Source organism: Danio rerio, chromosome 24 (genome assembly GCF_049306965.1).
Source record: "Danio rerio strain Tuebingen ecotype United States chromosome 24, GRCz12tu, whole genome shotgun sequence".
Taxonomy (NCBI): domain Eukaryota; kingdom Metazoa; phylum Chordata; class Actinopteri; order Cypriniformes; family Danionidae; genus Danio; species Danio rerio.
Genome location: NC_133199.1, coordinates 28,041,922 through 28,060,502, shown reverse-complemented (window position 1 = coordinate 28,060,502; position 18,581 = coordinate 28,041,922). Strand labels below are relative to the sequence as shown.

At 35.0% G+C, this 18,581-nt stretch overlaps 1 protein-coding gene across 8 annotated transcripts in view; it reads left to right on the top strand.

Annotated features, from left to right (window-relative positions):
- Window positions 1–18,581, top strand: part of map7d2b (MAP7 domain containing 2b) — a 42,404-nt gene extending 23,823 nt beyond the window's left edge. For 4 of the 8 annotated variants that reach the window (XM_001342242.9, XM_005162756.6, XM_073940726.1 and 1 more), the window contains 12 exons: window positions 352–447; window positions 571–701; window positions 3,006–3,130; window positions 3,230–3,453; window positions 7,241–7,373; window positions 8,456–8,636; window positions 9,599–9,703; window positions 12,248–12,295; window positions 12,388–12,466; window positions 13,540–13,666; window positions 14,793–15,043; window positions 17,312–18,581. In XM_001342242.9, coding sequence (XP_001342278.5) covers window positions 352–447; window positions 571–701; window positions 3,006–3,130; window positions 3,230–3,453; window positions 7,241–7,373; window positions 8,456–8,636; window positions 9,599–9,703; window positions 12,248–12,295; window positions 12,388–12,466; window positions 13,540–13,666; window positions 14,793–15,036 — 1,493 coding nt within the window. In that variant the 3' untranslated portion in view covers window positions 15,037–15,043; window positions 17,312–18,581. Of the gene's footprint in view, window positions 1–351; window positions 448–546; window positions 702–3,005; window positions 3,131–3,229; window positions 3,454–7,240; window positions 7,374–8,455; window positions 8,637–9,598; window positions 9,704–12,247; window positions 12,296–12,387; window positions 12,467–13,539; window positions 13,667–14,792; window positions 15,044–17,311 lie in introns of all 8 variants that reach the window. The other 4 variants (XR_012399392.1, XR_012399390.1, XR_012399391.1 and 1 more) reach the window with 3 other exon arrangements.

Below are 18,581 nucleotides of genomic sequence, written 5' to 3'. Positions count from 1 at the left end.
TCATTATCATACTACCGTCCGGATGTGAGAGGATGTATAATCCTCCGGATTCGCCTTGAGCTGCGTTGCACCCCATAAAGAATACACAGAGAGTCTCATCTGCCATCTCATTTTAAATTCAGTTGCACATCCCATCAAACTCTCACACACAAGCTACATAAACATCATCTGTACAGAAATCAACTTCACATAAACGAGCCCTGGATCAATATAAATATTCATGCCCAAATGCCCACTAATTATTAATCAGAAAGGAAAGCTTCAGGCATTTATCTTCTGTGAGTGAATATCATTATCATCTGTCTGATCGCTTTCCTTCCTCTCTCTCCGTAATATCTGGTTTCACCGCAGTCCAAGATTTTATGATTCTGCCCGACTCTCCAGACTCTCTCCTGAGCAGACACCTCTCCTCGTCCTCTGCTACTTTGCCCAATATGACAGAGAAAGGCAAGTGGTTTTGTATTAACCTCCAATATTTAAATGATTCCATTTTCTGCCCTGCCCCATTGGCTCCTTTGTCCTCCCGTCACCTCTGTGACCCCTCAGTGTCTTGTCTTTGTTCCCGAATAGCCTCCTCCAGCCCTCACAGGTCTCCTTACAGGGCTTCACCCAGCAGAGCAGAGAGGAAGAAGGTCAGTGCTTCATTCTGTGGACCACTGGACGACTCCAGAGGAGCGGCCACCACCCCGAAAACCCCTCAGGTCTGATCAGCAGACATTTGGTCAGATAGTTGTTTTTGGTGCAAAGCACAGTGGGACACAGCCCTCAGAGAAGCCGGTCGCCTAGCAACTGCTCCAGTCGGATTTGTACATGTCCAGGTCATAGATTTATTACTGTAGATTTTCAACCAGGGCGGATATATGATACATTTTAAATAAATATATTACTGTATTACATTCTGTAGACTCATAAAGCGAGTTTTGTAATAGCAAATTGGTCTATTCTGATACCAATTTCATTCTTTAAGCTTGAAACAAGATGTATTTTAAATATGAGTGTCTTCATTTGTTTGTAAAATTATCCTTCATAGAACAGAATTCATAGAAAATAATAATAAAATTGTCAATTTTTTTGAGTTAGATGCCATACTTGTGGCTGTGATTAATATTAGTATTAATTTATACATCGACAAATGCATTTTAATATTTTAAAAAATCTATTAAAATTAATATTTAAATTTTAATAAGCGACATATTACACAGTAATATGTAATTATACACACTATGAACACACGTGAGACAGCCATGGACCATGAACAATAGAATTCTAATGTTAAATGCTTCAAATTTTTGAATATTTAAAAAATATCTTGTTTTAGGTTTTTATTTCATGAATAATTTATTGTTATGTCTTTTTATGGTTATAAACCTGTTCTGTAGAAAAGCGTTATTTAAAGTCTGTTCGTAAATTTAGTTTTTGCCGTGAAATAGTCAATAGTGAATCTTATATGGCAATAAAATATTTATTTTTCTCTCTCTTTTTCTGCAATTGCTGTAAATCTGTCAAATAGGGCTGTGTGATTTGGGGAAAAGATCTAATTGTGATTTTTTTTGACAGATATTGCGATTGCAATTTGATTGTAGCTCAATAATCTGTTGGCCGTGACGACAATCTAGCGACAGCTCTTAAAAATGACCTGTTTTTGTTCGGTGTCTGTGACTTTAAAACCAAAATATCGCCATATTACAAATGCTGTTTTTCTTTGATATTAATTCATCTGTTATGGTTCTGAAGCAGCAGATCCCATAATCCCATAATTCCTGTTTGTTTTATTTTTTTATTTGTGGTGTATTTCGGTTGCGCAATTCTGATTGGCAGAATGAAAGTGTGCTCACTCAATTGGCTGGTAAAAAAGCCCCAGTCAGATTTCGGCACAATTTCCTTGACGTAGGCTGTCGTGGACAGTCGTAAAACGACAAGTGGGTGTTGTAACACAAGATTCAATTGTTTCTTCTCATGAATTGTTTCTAATGTGGTATACCATTTGTGATGCTTCACAACACCATCACAGAAGGTCTAACATGTTTATTTTCTCAACTGGTTTTGAAGCTCTTCACCTCAGATGGTATTTGTTATTCTTGTTTATCTAGTAGATAACTGACCAACAAAAAATACATTAAAATTACGATACAAATTGTAACAAATGAAATTAGTTTCAAAAATATATTTTTTCCAAGAAAAAAAATCAAAAATAAAAAAAATCAAAAATAAAATATATATATATATATATATATATATATATATATATATATATATATATATATATATATATATATATATATATATATATATATATTTTTTTTTTTTTTTTTTTTTTTTTTTTTTTTTTTTTTTTTTTTGAGCCCGTTCACTACTCAACTGTGCGGTTGGATGAATTTTTTTTTTCACTTAATGGAAAAAAAAGATTTAATTAATGCCTCACTGTAATTGATGTAACAAAAACCTCTGTCATATATTTGCAAATTTTTTTGATATGTCATTATTTTAAGTTATTTTAAGCATAAGTGTTTATTAAATTGATTGAAATTGAGATAAGTTTGCAGTGCTTGTGACTGCTTTGGTAAATAACGCTTGTCACAGACTTCACGGAATGCCTGAACGTGAAGGAACGTGTAGTGTGGCACATTTGTTACCCACGACAAGTCAAGATTTTATCAAGACAAAATTTCTTAATCTGACAAAGTGACTTTCGTAACTGGCAATAAAAGTCATGTGATCTGACTGCAGCACCTCCAGCAGTCACGCATTTGCTCTGTGCGGGGTAAATTAAATAATGCATATATATTTCATATTGCAGTTATGTGATTAACTAATCGCAACATTTCGAATTGCGATTGTGATTCGATTTCGATTAATCGCACAGCCCTACTGCCAAATGTTATAAACATGACTATAAAGTTGTAGGTTGACTGAGATACAATTCTTTAGGTTTTGAGCTTTTAAGTCCTCATTGAGCAGTAAATTAGACAAATAGATAACTCAGTTGTGTGTTTTGGTTTACTTAGACTGAGAAGCCGGAAAAAAGCATCGCCCAAACTTTAGCTGACTCGACGATGAAGAAACTGGAGTCTCCAACAACGCCCACTCGAAGCTCCTCCTCCACTCGCAAAAACCCCAGCACACCGAAAAGGTGGACCTGTTGCAGCAAATAATTAAATGTAAAAAATAAAATCTCTTTTATAGACTTTAGATGGAGTATCTATGATGTTTTTTTTTTCTTGTGATTCAGATCTAAGTCTTGTAAGAGTCGTATTCAGTCTCCAGCCTCTCCGGGTCAGTTTCCTTCATCCCCAATGAGACACAGAGCAACAACACCCAGTGCTGAGAACAGAATTCGGGACGGGGAAGAGAAAATTTCGGAGGGGAGTAAAGGATACAGCACTCTAGAGAGAAAGAGCTCCAGAACTGAGAGAATGCCCAAATCCACAAGCAAAGAGTTTGGACACAACGCAGGTGAAAGCAACAGTTCACCTGAGATTAATGTTCTGTAATGTTCATTCATTGGTATTATTATTATTTTTTTATTTAATTTGTCATGTTTCAGATTTTAAATATTTATCTTTAATATTTATTTTAATGAACTTTAATGATAAAAATGTTAATCTTAATAGTTTTTGTTTTTATTTCAGATAGCAATAGCAGCACATTTGGTGGGATCTTATACCATTTAATTTAATTTAGTATCACTATTTATCATTTTCCTTTTAAGTGTGCTTTTTTTGTAATTGTATATTATTTTAATAGTTTAAATGTTTAATACAGTTATTAAAATTTTTGTATTAATATTTTTTTTCCCTAACTTTAGTAAACAATATCAACTAGCAGCAATAATTTTAATAGTTTTAGTTTTAATTTCAGATAGCAATAGCAGCACTTTTGTTTGTTATATAGTTTAGTTTTGTATCAATATTAAGCATGTTTTGAAAAGCACAATACTATTTTATTTGTATTTGTATTTGTGTTTGAATTTATAGTACAGTTATCATAATTTTTGATTTCATATTAAGTAACCAGAGTAAGGTTTTAAATCTTTTGTTTTAGTTAATACCAATGATTGTTACTTTGTTTCAGGTAGCTATTTTAATTTTACGTTTTTTGGACGTGCATCTGTGTCATCTTTTTAAAAATGTTTTAGCATGCTGTTTCAAATATAAAATTATTATTTTATTAGTTTTATATAATAATTTCAGTTAACCATATCATCACTATTTCTGTCGTATTTTATTTTATACAGCATAGACAACTGTCATGATCACCAGCTATCTAACCTTTATAGATCACTTGAAAACTTACACATTTACATGGACTACAATCCTGTGTCAATATGAACTACAAGTCTTGTCATGCAACACACACACATCTGCTCCAAGTCTCCATTGATTACACTGATGCTGCTGCTGCTCATGGACTGATTAAACTTTACAAATATACAACTCACTTTAAAACACTCATTGCTAATGCGAGAATCACACTAGAGTTTGTGTTTGCAAAATTCTGTTGTACAGCACTGCAAAAAGGGTCATGATTAAACAAGATGATTTGGCAGTAAAAAAAGCGAGCGATTGTTTAAAATTTTTGTTGCACGACCTTGTGTTTCCTGTCTGATGTATTCGCGTACATATGAATGGAAGTTTATGGGGATAAACGTGCCATGTGACCACAGCTTTAGTTTTGTTTATCTATTTGTTAATTTTATGACTTTTTTCCTTTGCCTTGCCTTGCCATGTTAAACCTTTGCTTTGTTGTTTTGTTTGTTTACATTGCCTGCCTTCTGACCACTGACCAGTTTTTATTTTGTCTACGAATCTGGATTTGCCTGTGTATGCTGTTTGCCCTTGTGTTAAACGTTGCTTGCCTGACCATTCTCAGTAAACGTGCATTTGAATACGGATGGCTGACATGAAACTGATGTTTCAAAACATGTTGAGATCCCAAAGTGCAAGTGTTTTGAAACACTGGACTGAAGCTTGAAAATGGCTTTTGGGTTCAAATCCCGACTTGTAAAAATACTCCGAAATGATTATTTTATGTATTTTAATAATGTTACTGTTTTATGGTGTGGTCTAGATAGGGTACAGTTGTGGATGCGCCATTATTATAGCATTATTTTTGTAACACTGTATAACAGAAATGAATATTTTTATAGTACTGTGACTGTTGGGTTTAGTGTTGGGGTAGACGTTAATAAAACCAAATAAATGGAAAATTTAATGAAAAATGTCAAAAAATTATTGTTATCTTCTGTCCGCAACCATATCTGTTCCAGCAGCAACACTTTTTTATGACCTAAACATGACATATTTATTCACAAAGTGTTTATTCGGATGTCAGATCAATGTTAAAACAAAACATATTACAGGAAAGGAGCATTTAAAAACTAACATCTATAGCTGCATCGCCCTGGGTTCTAACCCACTTTCGATGCATGCTCGTCAGGAACTCTCACCCCTTTAATAAATCACTTGAAGCTTCAACACTACAACGGGGGGTTTAACGCCCAATTCACATGGGGCTTCGGCGTCAACACTTGACAGAGGACATGTCTGAAGTTGGGGCTGACGTGATAGTCATAGCAGCGTAATCCAATAAAATTAGTAAGCAATCGGTTACTGTCTGAGCTGATGTATTTGCATACAGGGATCTGATTGGCTGAAGCTTCCGTTGGCACTTGAAAAGTTGAGAAAGTCCAAACACTGAAGCGGTGCAGACGGATCCACAATGCAGTTCAGAAACGCCTGACATCACCCATTCAAAGTGAATGTGATGTGAAGCATTGATGCTGACGCCCCGTGTGAATGGGGCGTAATACCTGAATTTGCTTAAGATTCTTTGCCAATTGTGTTGGCAATTGTGTAATGCTTAAAAATGACCAATTGGTGTTACTGTAGAGTGGAGTTTCAAAACGTTTTGAAGCTTTGACACATTTGCTTAGACTGTTTTAGTGTTTCATGAAGCCTCGCTTTGCCCACCACTACATTTGGATCCGCATCTCTGTTGTCATCTACCCATTCTCATTATAGAGCAAGCAACGTAAACAAACAAAACAAAGTTCAAAAGCACGGCAAAGCGAAGGTTTAACACAAAAAGGCAAAAGAAATGCGTTGTAAAGTTCACAAACAGATAAACAAAACTCAGCAATAAGTGTCTTAGGCTGCGTCTGAAACCGCATACTTCCATACTATATAGTACGCTAAAATCAGTAAGCGAGCCGAGTAGTATGTCCGAATTCATAGAATTCGAAAATCAGTATGTGTGAAGTACCCGGATGACATACTACTTCCGGCGACATGCTGGAGTGCGCATCCCATGCACGCTGCGCTATCCCATGATGCCCCGCGAGCTAATACATGAATGGGAGTGAAGCGACGCAAATAACGCAAGTAGGTCGCGTGACTATTGACAAAATGGCGGATGTAGTACAGAACTTACTTTTCTAACGGCCGAGTAGTACATTTACATTCAAATGCAGAACCTACTGAGTAGTAGGCGGTTTCGGACGCAGCCATTAAGTGAGCCGTATATATGTGAAGTGTAATCAGTAGTATCAGCTGTGTTAGTGTAATCAATGAAGACTTGGAGCAGGTGTGTGTTCCATGACAGGATTTGTAGTTCATATTGAAACAGGATTGTAATGTAAATGTGAATGTTCTCCAGCGATCTATGAAGGTTAGATCGCTGGTGATCATGACGGACAACATTTATCATTTACTTTTTTATGGTAAGATGTCATGTAGTAGCATTAGTTTGTTTTTATATATTTCATTTTAAGTAGTAATATAATTTTCTCTTTAATTTTATAAACATATTCTTGTGGAATGCCCTATTATTAATGTTATCAGACAACAATTTTTATCTGGAGAGACATTAAATGAAATAGTTTTAAATGTGAATCCTTCTAAAATTGTAACAGTTTTATCAAAGGTGAACCTAAAAAACAGTTTTAGATTTTTATCTTATATATTATCACTATTATTATTTATGTATTTTTATCTTGTGTATTTATTGTTGTTGATGACTTAATTGTTAGAATATTTGTAAAATTATAGAAAAGTGGTATTTATAAAATGTGGTAAACTTGATTTTTTTTTTTTTTTGCAACGACCATAGAAGCTGATGTGGCAATAAACTCAAAGTTCTCTCTCTCTCTCTCTTTAATTCCCTTATCATGTACTCATATTGTTTCAAACCCATGTGCTATTGTTTCTTCTAATGCAGTGGGCTCTCCTGTGTTGTGTTTCAGAGTCTCCAGTGACTCCCACTGGGAAAGCAGGTACGACTGATGCTGAGGAGGCCTCCAGACTGCTGGCAGAGAGACGACGCCTGGCCCGAGTCCTGAAGGAGCAGGAAGAGAAACAGCGGCTGGAAGACGAGAGGTAGGCCGATATGTCTGCCGCAGAATCTGCATCATTGCTGAATATGAGCGAACAATCCTGGAAGTATGTTTCTTTTTTATTTATACATTTGTTTAATTATTTGTTTTTTTTATTGTTTCTGTTTTGTTAATACTTGTTAACTGAATACTTGCAATTTATCTTCTTCTGACAAAAATATAGTTATAAAAAATAATATTGTGAAAAATATTAACCTTTTGCACATAATATTAACAAATTAACTTTCCTCTGTTTGAGAATAAACAGTTGCAAACGAAGTACAGTTTGTGAGCTGTGTATGTGTATTGGCACCCATTTTAATCTCCTCATCCACCACCGGTGTGCAGCATCCACCTGGATGATGATGGCGACGGCAGCCATTTTGCGCCAGACCGTACACCACACACAAGCTGATTGGTGGAGAAGAGACAGAGATGAAACCAACTGGAATATGGGGATGGTTAGGAGGCCATGATGGACAGAGGCCAGTGGGCAGATTTGGCCAGGATGCCGGGGTTAAATCTCTACTCTTTTCGAAGGACATCCTGGGATTTTTAACGACCACAGAGAGTCGGGACCTCGGTTTAACGTCTCATCCGAAAGATGGCGCTCACTGAGCAGTATAGCGTCCCCGTCACTATACTGGGGCATTAGGATCCACACAGACTGCAGGTTGGGCGCCCCCTGCTGGCCTCTCTAACACCACTTCTGGCAGCAACCTAGCTTTCCCATGTGGTCTCTCATCCAGGTACTGACCGGGGCGCAGCCCTGCTTAGCTTCAGTGGGCGACCATGTGAGAGTTGCAAAGAGCTAGCTGCCAAGAGTCACATACCCAGAGAAGTTAGTTGGATTGAAGTCTCCAATTTAACAATTCACCTACATCTCCACAAACTGTTTAAAATTATCTGACAAAAAGCCTCTAGTTTAATCCAAAAGCAAACTCAAGCATATTATTTTGAGCAAAAGGTTAAATAATAAAGACCTTTTTTCTCAGGCTGCTTTGCTCATATTTTTCCAGCTTCAGTTGGTCATTAGTGAATAGTACTGAATATATTGAACTGTATTGTGTTGTCCGTTGATGCCAGGCTGCGAGTTGAGGAGCTCCAGAGGCAGCAGGAGGAGGAGAGACAGCGCCAGGAGGAGGAGAATCGACTGGCGGAAGAGAAAAGACTGAGGCAGGAGGAGCAGCGTTGTCAGAGAGAGATGGAGGACAGACACCAGAAAGAGCAGCGCTGGAAAGAGCTCCAGGATGACCTGGAAAGACAGGTCAGTACAATTCATTTGACTTTGTTCATTCAATATGATTTATTTGCATTGTTGTTTACTTAAGAATCTGTTAGATTCTTTGCTAAATGTATTCAGAATTATCTTATTTAGACATGATATTAATAAATGTATTGTGTTGACAAAAAATAAGATGTTTAAATATAATAATTAAAAATGTTAATTATATGATTTCTAATAAAATTAACTAAAATGGTATGTCCATTCCTCATATTATATTATATTATATTATATTATATTATATTATATTATATTATATTATATTATATTATATTATATTATATTATATTATATTATATTATATTATATTATATTATTATATAAATATTAAAGTTAACATAATATAGGTTAAAATAATTTTAATTCTAATAAATTAACTGTTAAAATTAAATATTACTTGTTTTTATAATATTACATTATATTTTATTAGACTGTTTTACTTTTTGTAAAAGGTATTAAAAGTGTATCAGATGTTTTTTAAGTTACAAAGTTATAATTATATGTACAAATATTTTATACAAGTATTTATACAAGTATTTTTATTAGATTACATTGTTATTATAATCTGAAATTAAATACATTTTAATAAAATTTTTCTGTTTATTTGTACTAAAATGCATTATGTAAGGCAGAATACATACATGTTTTGGATTTGTTTTTAGAAATTGTTGAATCATTTTAGAATTAAATAATTAAGAAAAGGCTATTTTTTAGCAATAGTCTCAATACTTCCTAAAAAAATCAAAGTAGTCATCACATAAATGCATAAAAATCTAAAAAGTGTACACGAAGATAACTTGACTTCTAATAACACACTGAGGATACTCATCCATCCAGTCACTCACTCAAACACGTGCAGCAGCAATCTGTCCTGTGTAGCTGTGAATAACTGTAGGCACTAATGTGATCTTGCTGGAGATGTGATGTGTCATGATGTCTGGCAGAGAGAGGAAGCAGTGCAGCGCGTTCACAGAGAGGCCGAACGCAAGAGACAAGAGCGAGAGCTGCTCAAAATTCAGGAGGAACAGGAGAGACTGCAGAGAAAGAAGGTGCTTCGCTTTCCTTTGTTTCAATTCAGAATCAACCAATGCATGCAATAACCCCATCAAAATGATTAAGCAATGTGCATAAGTGCTTTATAATTGTTTTTGTGTGCTATAAATAAACACTATGCTGTAATTAAGGTTTGGTCCTGAATCCGGTACCTACAGTTGAATTCAAAATAATTAGCCCTCCTTAGAATTTTACTTTCTTTTCAAATATTTCCCAAATGGGCGAAGCAGTGGTGCAGTAGATAGTGCTGTCGCCTCACAGCAAGAAGGTCGCTGGGTTGTTGGTTCGAACCTTGGCTCAGTTGGTGTTTCTGTGTGGAGTTTGCATGTTCCCCCTGCATTCGCGTGGGTTTCCTCCGGGTGTTCTGGTTTCCCCCACAGGCCAAAGACGTGCGATATAACGCAGGTGAATTGGGTAGGCTAAATTGTCCGTAGTGTATGAGTGTGTGTGTATGTTTCCCAGAAATGGGTTGGGGCTGGAAGGGCATCTGCTGTGTAAAAAACGTGCTGGATAGGTTGACGGTTCATTCCGCTGTGGTGAAAAAGGATGAATGAATGAATATTTCCCAAATGATAATAGAGCAAGGAATTTTTCACAGTTTTTCCGAAAATAGTTTTTTCTATTGGAGAAAATTGAAAAATAAGCCTTTCAATTCAAGCTGGATAATAGTCTGTTGAAAAATATCTAGTAAAATATAATGTTCTGTCATCATGGCAAAAATAAATGAAATCAATTATTAGAAATGAGCTATGAAAACTGTTATGTTTAGAAATGGGTTGGGAAAAAATATAATTTCTGTTGAACAGACATTGCGGGGAAATATACAGTGGGAATAATAATTCTAAGTTCAATTATATATAACTGGTATGTGCTTAAGGAAATAGAGAATTGGAATTGGGCTTCTTCAAATGAAAAAATTATTAGGCTTTATTTTAAATCAGTAAACCATGAGTAATATAACTGTAATTTGTTATTTTTTATCCTTCACACACTGTACATGCACAGCTTAGTATTTCTAACTGTACATATGATGTAAAAGCAGCTCACTCATGTGCTTTGAATCGTTGTTGCAATACTTGGTTTGTTTAAAAGACATCAGCGCCGAAACAGGCTGTTGCTAGTTTCACAGCAGGAAAAGATTTTGAAAGGTGGAACAACAACAAAAAAGTGAAGCCAAAATGGCTGCCATCATCTTGTGCTGATGACATCATTTGGAGCCTGAGTCTGTGCTTAAATGATCATGTGCTGTTTCCATGATATCAAAGTCCTGCCCAATCTCCTCACCAATTCATTTGAAAGCTCTAAATGTCACCAGTCAAACAGTTTTTATCATATCACATGACTAGCTAAAAGCAGAATTACTGGCAAACCTAACCCTTGAACATACGTTGTCTAATCTAAATTGATGGAAGCGAAATTTTAGGATGGAAAATAGTATTTAAAGTTTAATTATAGTGTAATTAAATGTATTTATTTATCGTAATTCGACTCATATCCAGGCCCGGATTGGCTAATCGGGAGGACCGGGAGAATTCCCGGTGGGCCGGTCCGTTTTTTGGCCGCGAGGGCCGGTGTCCCTAGCTCCTGAATCTGTTGCTCTCAGCAGTCACACTTTTTAAATTTATTTATTTACTTGACCACATCCTTTTTATTTTTATTTTACTGCAACTCTTCTCTTTTCATCTGTTTTAATGATTATAAAACTCAGTTGTGTCTCCTATCTGAACACATCTAATGTGGTCCAGCGGTTAGCACGTTAGGTTAAGACCCCGCAGACCCGGGTTCGATCCTCGTTGGAGTAACTTATTGTTTTCATTTTTATTGTTAAGACATACAATACTGTAAGGGTTGTTGAACATTTGAAGTTCTAAAGCAGCTGTTTTCTCAAAAACAGACGTGATAGTGTCATTAGAAACTGATTTGGAAATGACCTTATTTTAATATTGTCAGTCGTGAACTGAGGTGGGCCGGTCTGAGGCTTGAAACTCCAGGGCTGAAAAGGTGTCCCACTCCGGCACCGCTCATATCCCATTCATTTACATGGACTTATGACCTATTCTGCAGCCAGCCATCAGGGGGTAGTAAAAAGTGTTTGGCTTCACTTTTCAGAAAGCGTTCAACACACACTGCCCACACCAATGTTCTGTTTATTATGAGCGAAACTACAGTTATTTCGTCTGACACTTTACATTCAAACTCATTAAAGCAGAATTGATTCTAAATGGCTGTCTTTTAACATTTAAAAAATAAGTAGTGATATTGATATGGTACAGTGATATTGTTACTCTGCATTTTGGACTGCATTATTCTTTTCTATTTAGATTTTTCGACATATTTATTGTTATCAATACAGTTATTGTATTCGCTGTGTTGTGTATTGTAAATAACACGAGTCAGTTGTGATTTCATCTTGACCTTAAGCTGTGTCTGACAGATAATAATAATTCACATATTTAGGCTTAATAGTTTACATTATGTTTTTATGACATGGCATGTGAGTTCAGTAAAATAATGTTCGCATCGTGTTTGCGTTTTGACAGCGTATCGAGGAGATTATGAAAAGGACACGTAAACCAGATGGAGAAAAGGTAAATGAATTCTCCACAGGCTAATTAAATGATCAAATGACAAAGATGTACTGACAGTGGCAAATAATATCGCATATCATGTGTTTGGACAGAAAGAAGAGGCGCAGATGGAAGTCCCATCCCCCATTTCTGTCTCTCAGTCCATCTCACCGTCTCCCTTGGAAACTGAGGGTACTCATTATACTGCCATAAAATGATCACTTTCTTATCTTTTTTCTATTCTTTTATATCTTATTTTATTTCTAATCATTATCATTTTCTAATGCAGTGTTTCCCAACCATGTTCCTAGAGGACCACCAGCACTGCATATTTTGGATGTCTGCTTTGTCTGTCACACCCATTACAGGTCTTGCATGCTTTGCTACTGAGCTGATGATCTGAATCAGGTGTGTTTAATTAAGGAGACATGGAAAATGTGCAGAGCTGGTGGTTCTCCATGACCGTGGTTTAGAAACACTGCTCTAAGGAATTTTTTATACAAAATTTCATATTTAAAAGATTCTCTGGTTCTCTGTCTTAAATTTTAATCTTTTTTTTTTTTTTTACCAAAAACAGTTTAGCTTTTTAATTCTATGTTTGTTTGTTCTAGATTTTATATATTCCCCATTTTATATTCTGTCTTTTTATTTCAAACAAGTTCTTTTAGCAACATTGTTTTATCTATTCTTTATTGTTTTTTTTACATATATTTATTTAAAACCACCAATCTTCCAACACTTTCGTATCAATTTCGTATCTATTTTTCTTTATCTATTTCTCCTTTTAAAAAAAGTGACAAATAAAATATGCAGTAAACCTGTCTCTCTTTCTCTCTCAACAATTTATAAATACAGTATGTTCATTATAATATCCTTATTTTTGTTCTTTAGTTGCTTTGATTGCTTCTGTTCTTTTTCTGAACTCACTTTGGATAAAAGCATGAGCCTGATGTTTTAATGTAAATGTAGAACACTATAGCCTACAGTTCTGCAGTTGGCAGGTAGAAACACTTAACCTTCCTTTTCACTTTGTAAAGCCATCAGTTCTTGTAATTCACTTAAACATGCACTCAGTTTATTTCTTGTTGCTGAGTGACTCAGCATGTGGAAGATCTAAATTGTTTATACTGTAGAAATAGTGAAAGAGCGCCATCAAGTGGTGTTGTTAAGATCTGAAGAAAGGGTTTTCACAAAAACTAGAAATGCTGATCATCTAGGAAATGAGTTATTTAGTTATTTACTTTTGATTTACTCTCGCACTACAGGGATCAGAGTGATTAACAGTCCACCAAAAACAGCATCTGAATCTCCAGTCATATGCCTTGAGCCTCTGGAGGCAAAAAGCAGTTTGGCGGATGATCTATCTGATGGGGTTCAGTCTATGGACGTCAGGTTAGCCTCCATCATAATCGTGCTATATGAAAATCGAAGCTTGATTAAATAAAGGCCACTTTTCATTTCTCAATTCTGATGTTCCCCCTTAGAAATATGAGTGTCTTTTAATTGTGACTTTATTTTTTTATTATTAATATTGACACTTCCCAGTTCATTTATTGTTTCACAATTTGTTCCTCTTAAGTCTGAGTTTATTTTTCACATTTCCGACTTTTTTTCCCCTAGAAATATGAGGTTATGTCTTGTAATTTTGACTTTCTTAAAATTGGCATTTCCCAATTCATATATTGTCTCACAATTCTGACTTTTTCTTGCAATTTTGAGATTAAATCTGGCAATTTTCAGTTTATCTTACAGTTCTGAGATCACAGTTTTGACTTTGCGGTTCGTAAAATTCGGAATGTATGTGTTGCAGCACTGACTATTGCTCACAATTGTGATTTTATACAGTAAATTTTGCAGTTATGAGTTTACATTTACTTATTTTTACTTTCAAATTTTCTATATGTCTTGCATTTGTGGCTTTTTCCTAACAGGTTCAACTTCAAATCTTATCAGCTCTGACTTTTTATGCCAGTTTTGAGATTAAATTTCACAGTTCTATGAAGGAAGATGTCTCAATGGCAACACTATTAAATATGATTTTGTAATTTTTATTAAAAATGTAAACCTTTTTGAGAATTCAGAGTTTACATCTTACAAACTGACTTTTTTCATGCAGTTTGGCCTTTTATACAGCTTGGAATCTATTTTTAGTTAGTTAATATCTTGCATTTAATATTTTATAATTTTAATACTTGCAATTTTGGGCTTATCTTGCAATTTTAAATTTTATTTTAATTTTGAGTTCATATCTCGCAATTCTATTATCTGTTTAATTTCTAAGTTCCTATTTTACAACTGAAACTATTTCTTGTATTTATGAGATTATGTCTCACAGTTCTGACTTTTTTTCTCAGAATTCCACACAAAGTTACATTTCTGTGGGAAAAAAAAGTCATTGTTAGGAAAAAAGTGTTTTTTTTTAAGTCTCTGTCGCAAAACAAGCAACATGAATTACTGCATACTTACAAAATGAATACAGCTTTGTCCCTGTAATGAAGCAGGATGCTTTTTCTTGCAGCCCAGTGTCCAGAGATGAGCTTGTTCCAGAGTTTTCCCCCATCAGCGAAATCTCACAGAACAGCATGAGTTCTGCTTTGGGCGATATCCTCGTTCTGACCAGGCAGGTCTCACATCCCAAAGTGTCCGCTGCTCCAGCGTTTGGTGACTGCAACAAGAATCTGATCCAGGATTGCAGTAGCGCCGCTATTGACTCATCACTTTTCCAGAGTCTTAGACCAGCCTCAGACAAGCTCAACATATAATGTAAAGGTGAAAGAACATTTTTTCAGCTATTACTCCAAGTTTGACAAGTTTTTTTTACAGAATGAAATGAGTAAAACAGAATCAAATTTAGCATAAAATCAGGAAAATCTATTAACAAAATCCTCTATAAAAACCTTTAAGATTTATATGAGGATATTAACCAGAGATGCCCAAAGTAGGGTTTGCGGGCCAAAGTTAAAGTATAAATTAGGAAATTACCCATGGTAACTTTAATGTAAAATAGTTTGGTATATTTACCTTTGGCCCACAGCTCTCAATAATATTTGGGTTTTGGCCCTTCATACGAAAAAGGTTGGGCACCCCTGATTATAATGTGAAATTTAATTCATGCAAGTGTTACTGAACTCTAGATAAAAATTGCTTATTTTGAGAAAATGGTCTTAAGACAAGTGAATTCTCATTAAAAGCTGTCAACGTTTACTTGTTTCAAACCAGTTTGAGTTTGTTTTATTGAAGACAAAAGAAGACATACCGGAGAATGGTGGAAACTGGTTACCATTGATTTTCATAGTATTTGTTCCTACTAAGGAAGTTAGGGCTACATGGTGGCTTAGTGGCAAGCACTGTCACCTCACAGTTGGCCTTTCTTTGTGGAGTTATATATTCTCCCCGTATTCCCGTGGGTTTCCTCCGGGTGCTCCGGTTTTCCCCCACAGTCCAAAAACATGGTACAAGTAAATTGAATAAACTAAATTGGCCGTAGTGTATATGTGTGAATGATTGTGTATGGATGTTTCACATTACTGGGTTGCAGCTGAAAGAAAAACATGTGCTGATTAAGTTGGCGGTTCATTCTGCTATGGCAACCCCTGATAAATAAAGGGACTAAGCCAAAAAGAAAAGGAATAAATGATTGAATGAATGAATGAATGAATGAATGAATGAAGGAAGGAATGAATGAATGAAGGAATGAATGAATGAATGAAGTCAGTGGTTACCAGTTTCCATCATTCTTCGGTATGTCTTCTTTTATTCCTTTTATGTTCTTTTAACTGAACAAAACAACTTGGACTAGTTTGCAACAAGTCAAGGGTGAATTATTAATTAAACTGATAAAATACAAAAAAGTGCTTTCTAGATGTGTTCTTTTCAGTAGTTCTACTAGTCTGAAACACATTTTAAACTGCACACAAATTTTTAAAACTGTCAAATGTCTTGCCTCAAAGGTTTAGTTCATTCATAAATTAAATTTTCTGTAAATCTAATCTAGCCTCTAGACTCTAAACCATCCAAGATGTAGATGACTTTTTCAAAACAATAAAATAAAATAAAAATGTATAGTGCTCAGCATATATAAGTACTCCCTTTACACATATACAATAATATACAATGTTATATTTGGCATTTACATTAGATTAGTGAGTACTGAAACCAAATTTGAAGCTTATCTTACAAAATAACTTACGATTAAGGGTCCAAAAACTAGTACACCCAAATATGTATATATGTTATAAAAAAATATTAAATACAAATTTAAAAAAGAGGACAAATCAAGAGAAGCAGAAAAATTTAAAATTGTATTTTATTTTTGCAATATTTAGCTTGAATTTAATTGTATTATCTTTTGATTTCTAAATATGTTTGGTGACTAAACGATAATTTTAATAAATATATCTGTTTGATAAATGTGTTTTGTTTAAATGCACCAAAATACACTACCTATATTCACTGAGTAATGGATACAAATATTCATTTTCAAAATGGGGTGTATTTATATATGCTGAGCACTGTATCTGAAGCCATTATACTTGGGTCATAAATTGCAAGAAAATGGCTGCTTATTCTTTGAAAGTCCAAAATATATGAAGAATGTTACTTTGAGGATATGTTTTGCTTCATAAAACCTCAATGTGTCCCCAGAATCCATGGGTACTTAGTTTACTCTTATATTTCACCACTGCTATTTAACAAATCTGAAACAAAAAATAATTGCCTTGTCAAGTCAATCTTTTTTTTAAATATACTTTTATTTTTAAACAACAAATGTTGGTTTTTCCATTGAATGCAAGTATGTGGAGGAAAGTTATGTTTGAAGGCTATTTTCCACACTTATGATTGCTTATAAAAGTATGAAAATGTATTGGGAATTTGAAGTCACAAAAATAGTGAAAAATGTAATCCGCCACAAAGTAGCCATTGTCTTTCATGTTATACTCACAGAAATCTGCTTTGATATTCTACTGAAGAAAAAAATCACTTGGATCAATCTATCCTTACAACCATCTCATGTTTGTTGTCTTTTCCTTGTTTTAGACACCACTGAAGCATGGGGCTGGACTAAACTGATGCTGTCTGTGCTCCAGCATCTCCATGAGAGCCTCCTCCTCTGAACCAGAGAACAAGGACTGAATGTCAAACCATGTGTTAATAGCAAACGAGGGACACCCTGAAGGCTGAATCCCCACTCAAAATAAACGTTTTGCCTGCTCCTCTAGATATTATATTTCACACCGTTTCACCATAGTCTCACCAGACAACGCAACTGTATTAGCGCCGTCCTAGTGGTCTTATTCCTGTTATACACCTGTAGCATTGATGAGTAACACACGTGACAATTGTAGCAGCTCCATTGTGTAATTTGTTTTATTTTGGGTTGCAAAAACGACCAGCAAATCCGAGCTGAGTCCTGCTAATTGTGCTGTAGTGTATGGCCGGGGTTTGCAAACAGTATATCGTGTAAATCCAATGACTTCTCTGCGTCTTCTCAGCAATCCAAGCTTTGTAGTCTGAAAGTGGATATATGAATAGATGTAAAGTGTGATATTATTCCACCATAAACACTGGCATTAATGTAATATTAGTCAACGGTGGTTAGAAGTTATAGCAGAGGGGGTGGGGGTGGGCCGTTAACAGAATAAAGTGTACTTCTAATGTAATTTATTGTGTAAAAGTTTAAAAAAGGAATTAAAAGTGCACAAGTCCGTTGTGTTTAATAGCATAGTGCTTTTAACTCTTCATAGACTTCTGTATTGTTTTGTCGAAATGACATCATTGCACACAGCTCTATGCAGAACGATACACGGCAACACAAATCAAGGTAATTCAGCATTTGGTGACAAGAGAAGGAGTTGTACTTGCTGAGTATGTTGCCTATAAATACTCTGTTTACCATCTTGTACACTCAGGGTAAAAGTGAGCTTTGCATGTGAGCTCATTTGTGATGTTTGGTCATGTATGATGCTGTTGTGCACTGGACTGCTTCAGGACCAATAAGAAACAGATTTATTGAAGGATGTAAGTTTGTATCTGTCTTCTATCTATCTATCTATCTATCTATCTATCTATCTATCTATCTATCTATCTATCTATCTATCTATCTATCTATCTATATTTCTGTCTATCTATATTTCTGTCTATCTATATTTCTGTCTATTTAGAAACGTGGGAAGTTGATTACATTTTTGATTTTACAGGAAGTGATGGGAAATTCAGCACTTCAAAATGACATTTGAGAAAAGGTGCATGAATCAGCTGCTTTGAAGTTGCCGAATACTGACATAACAATAAAGTATGTATCACACTA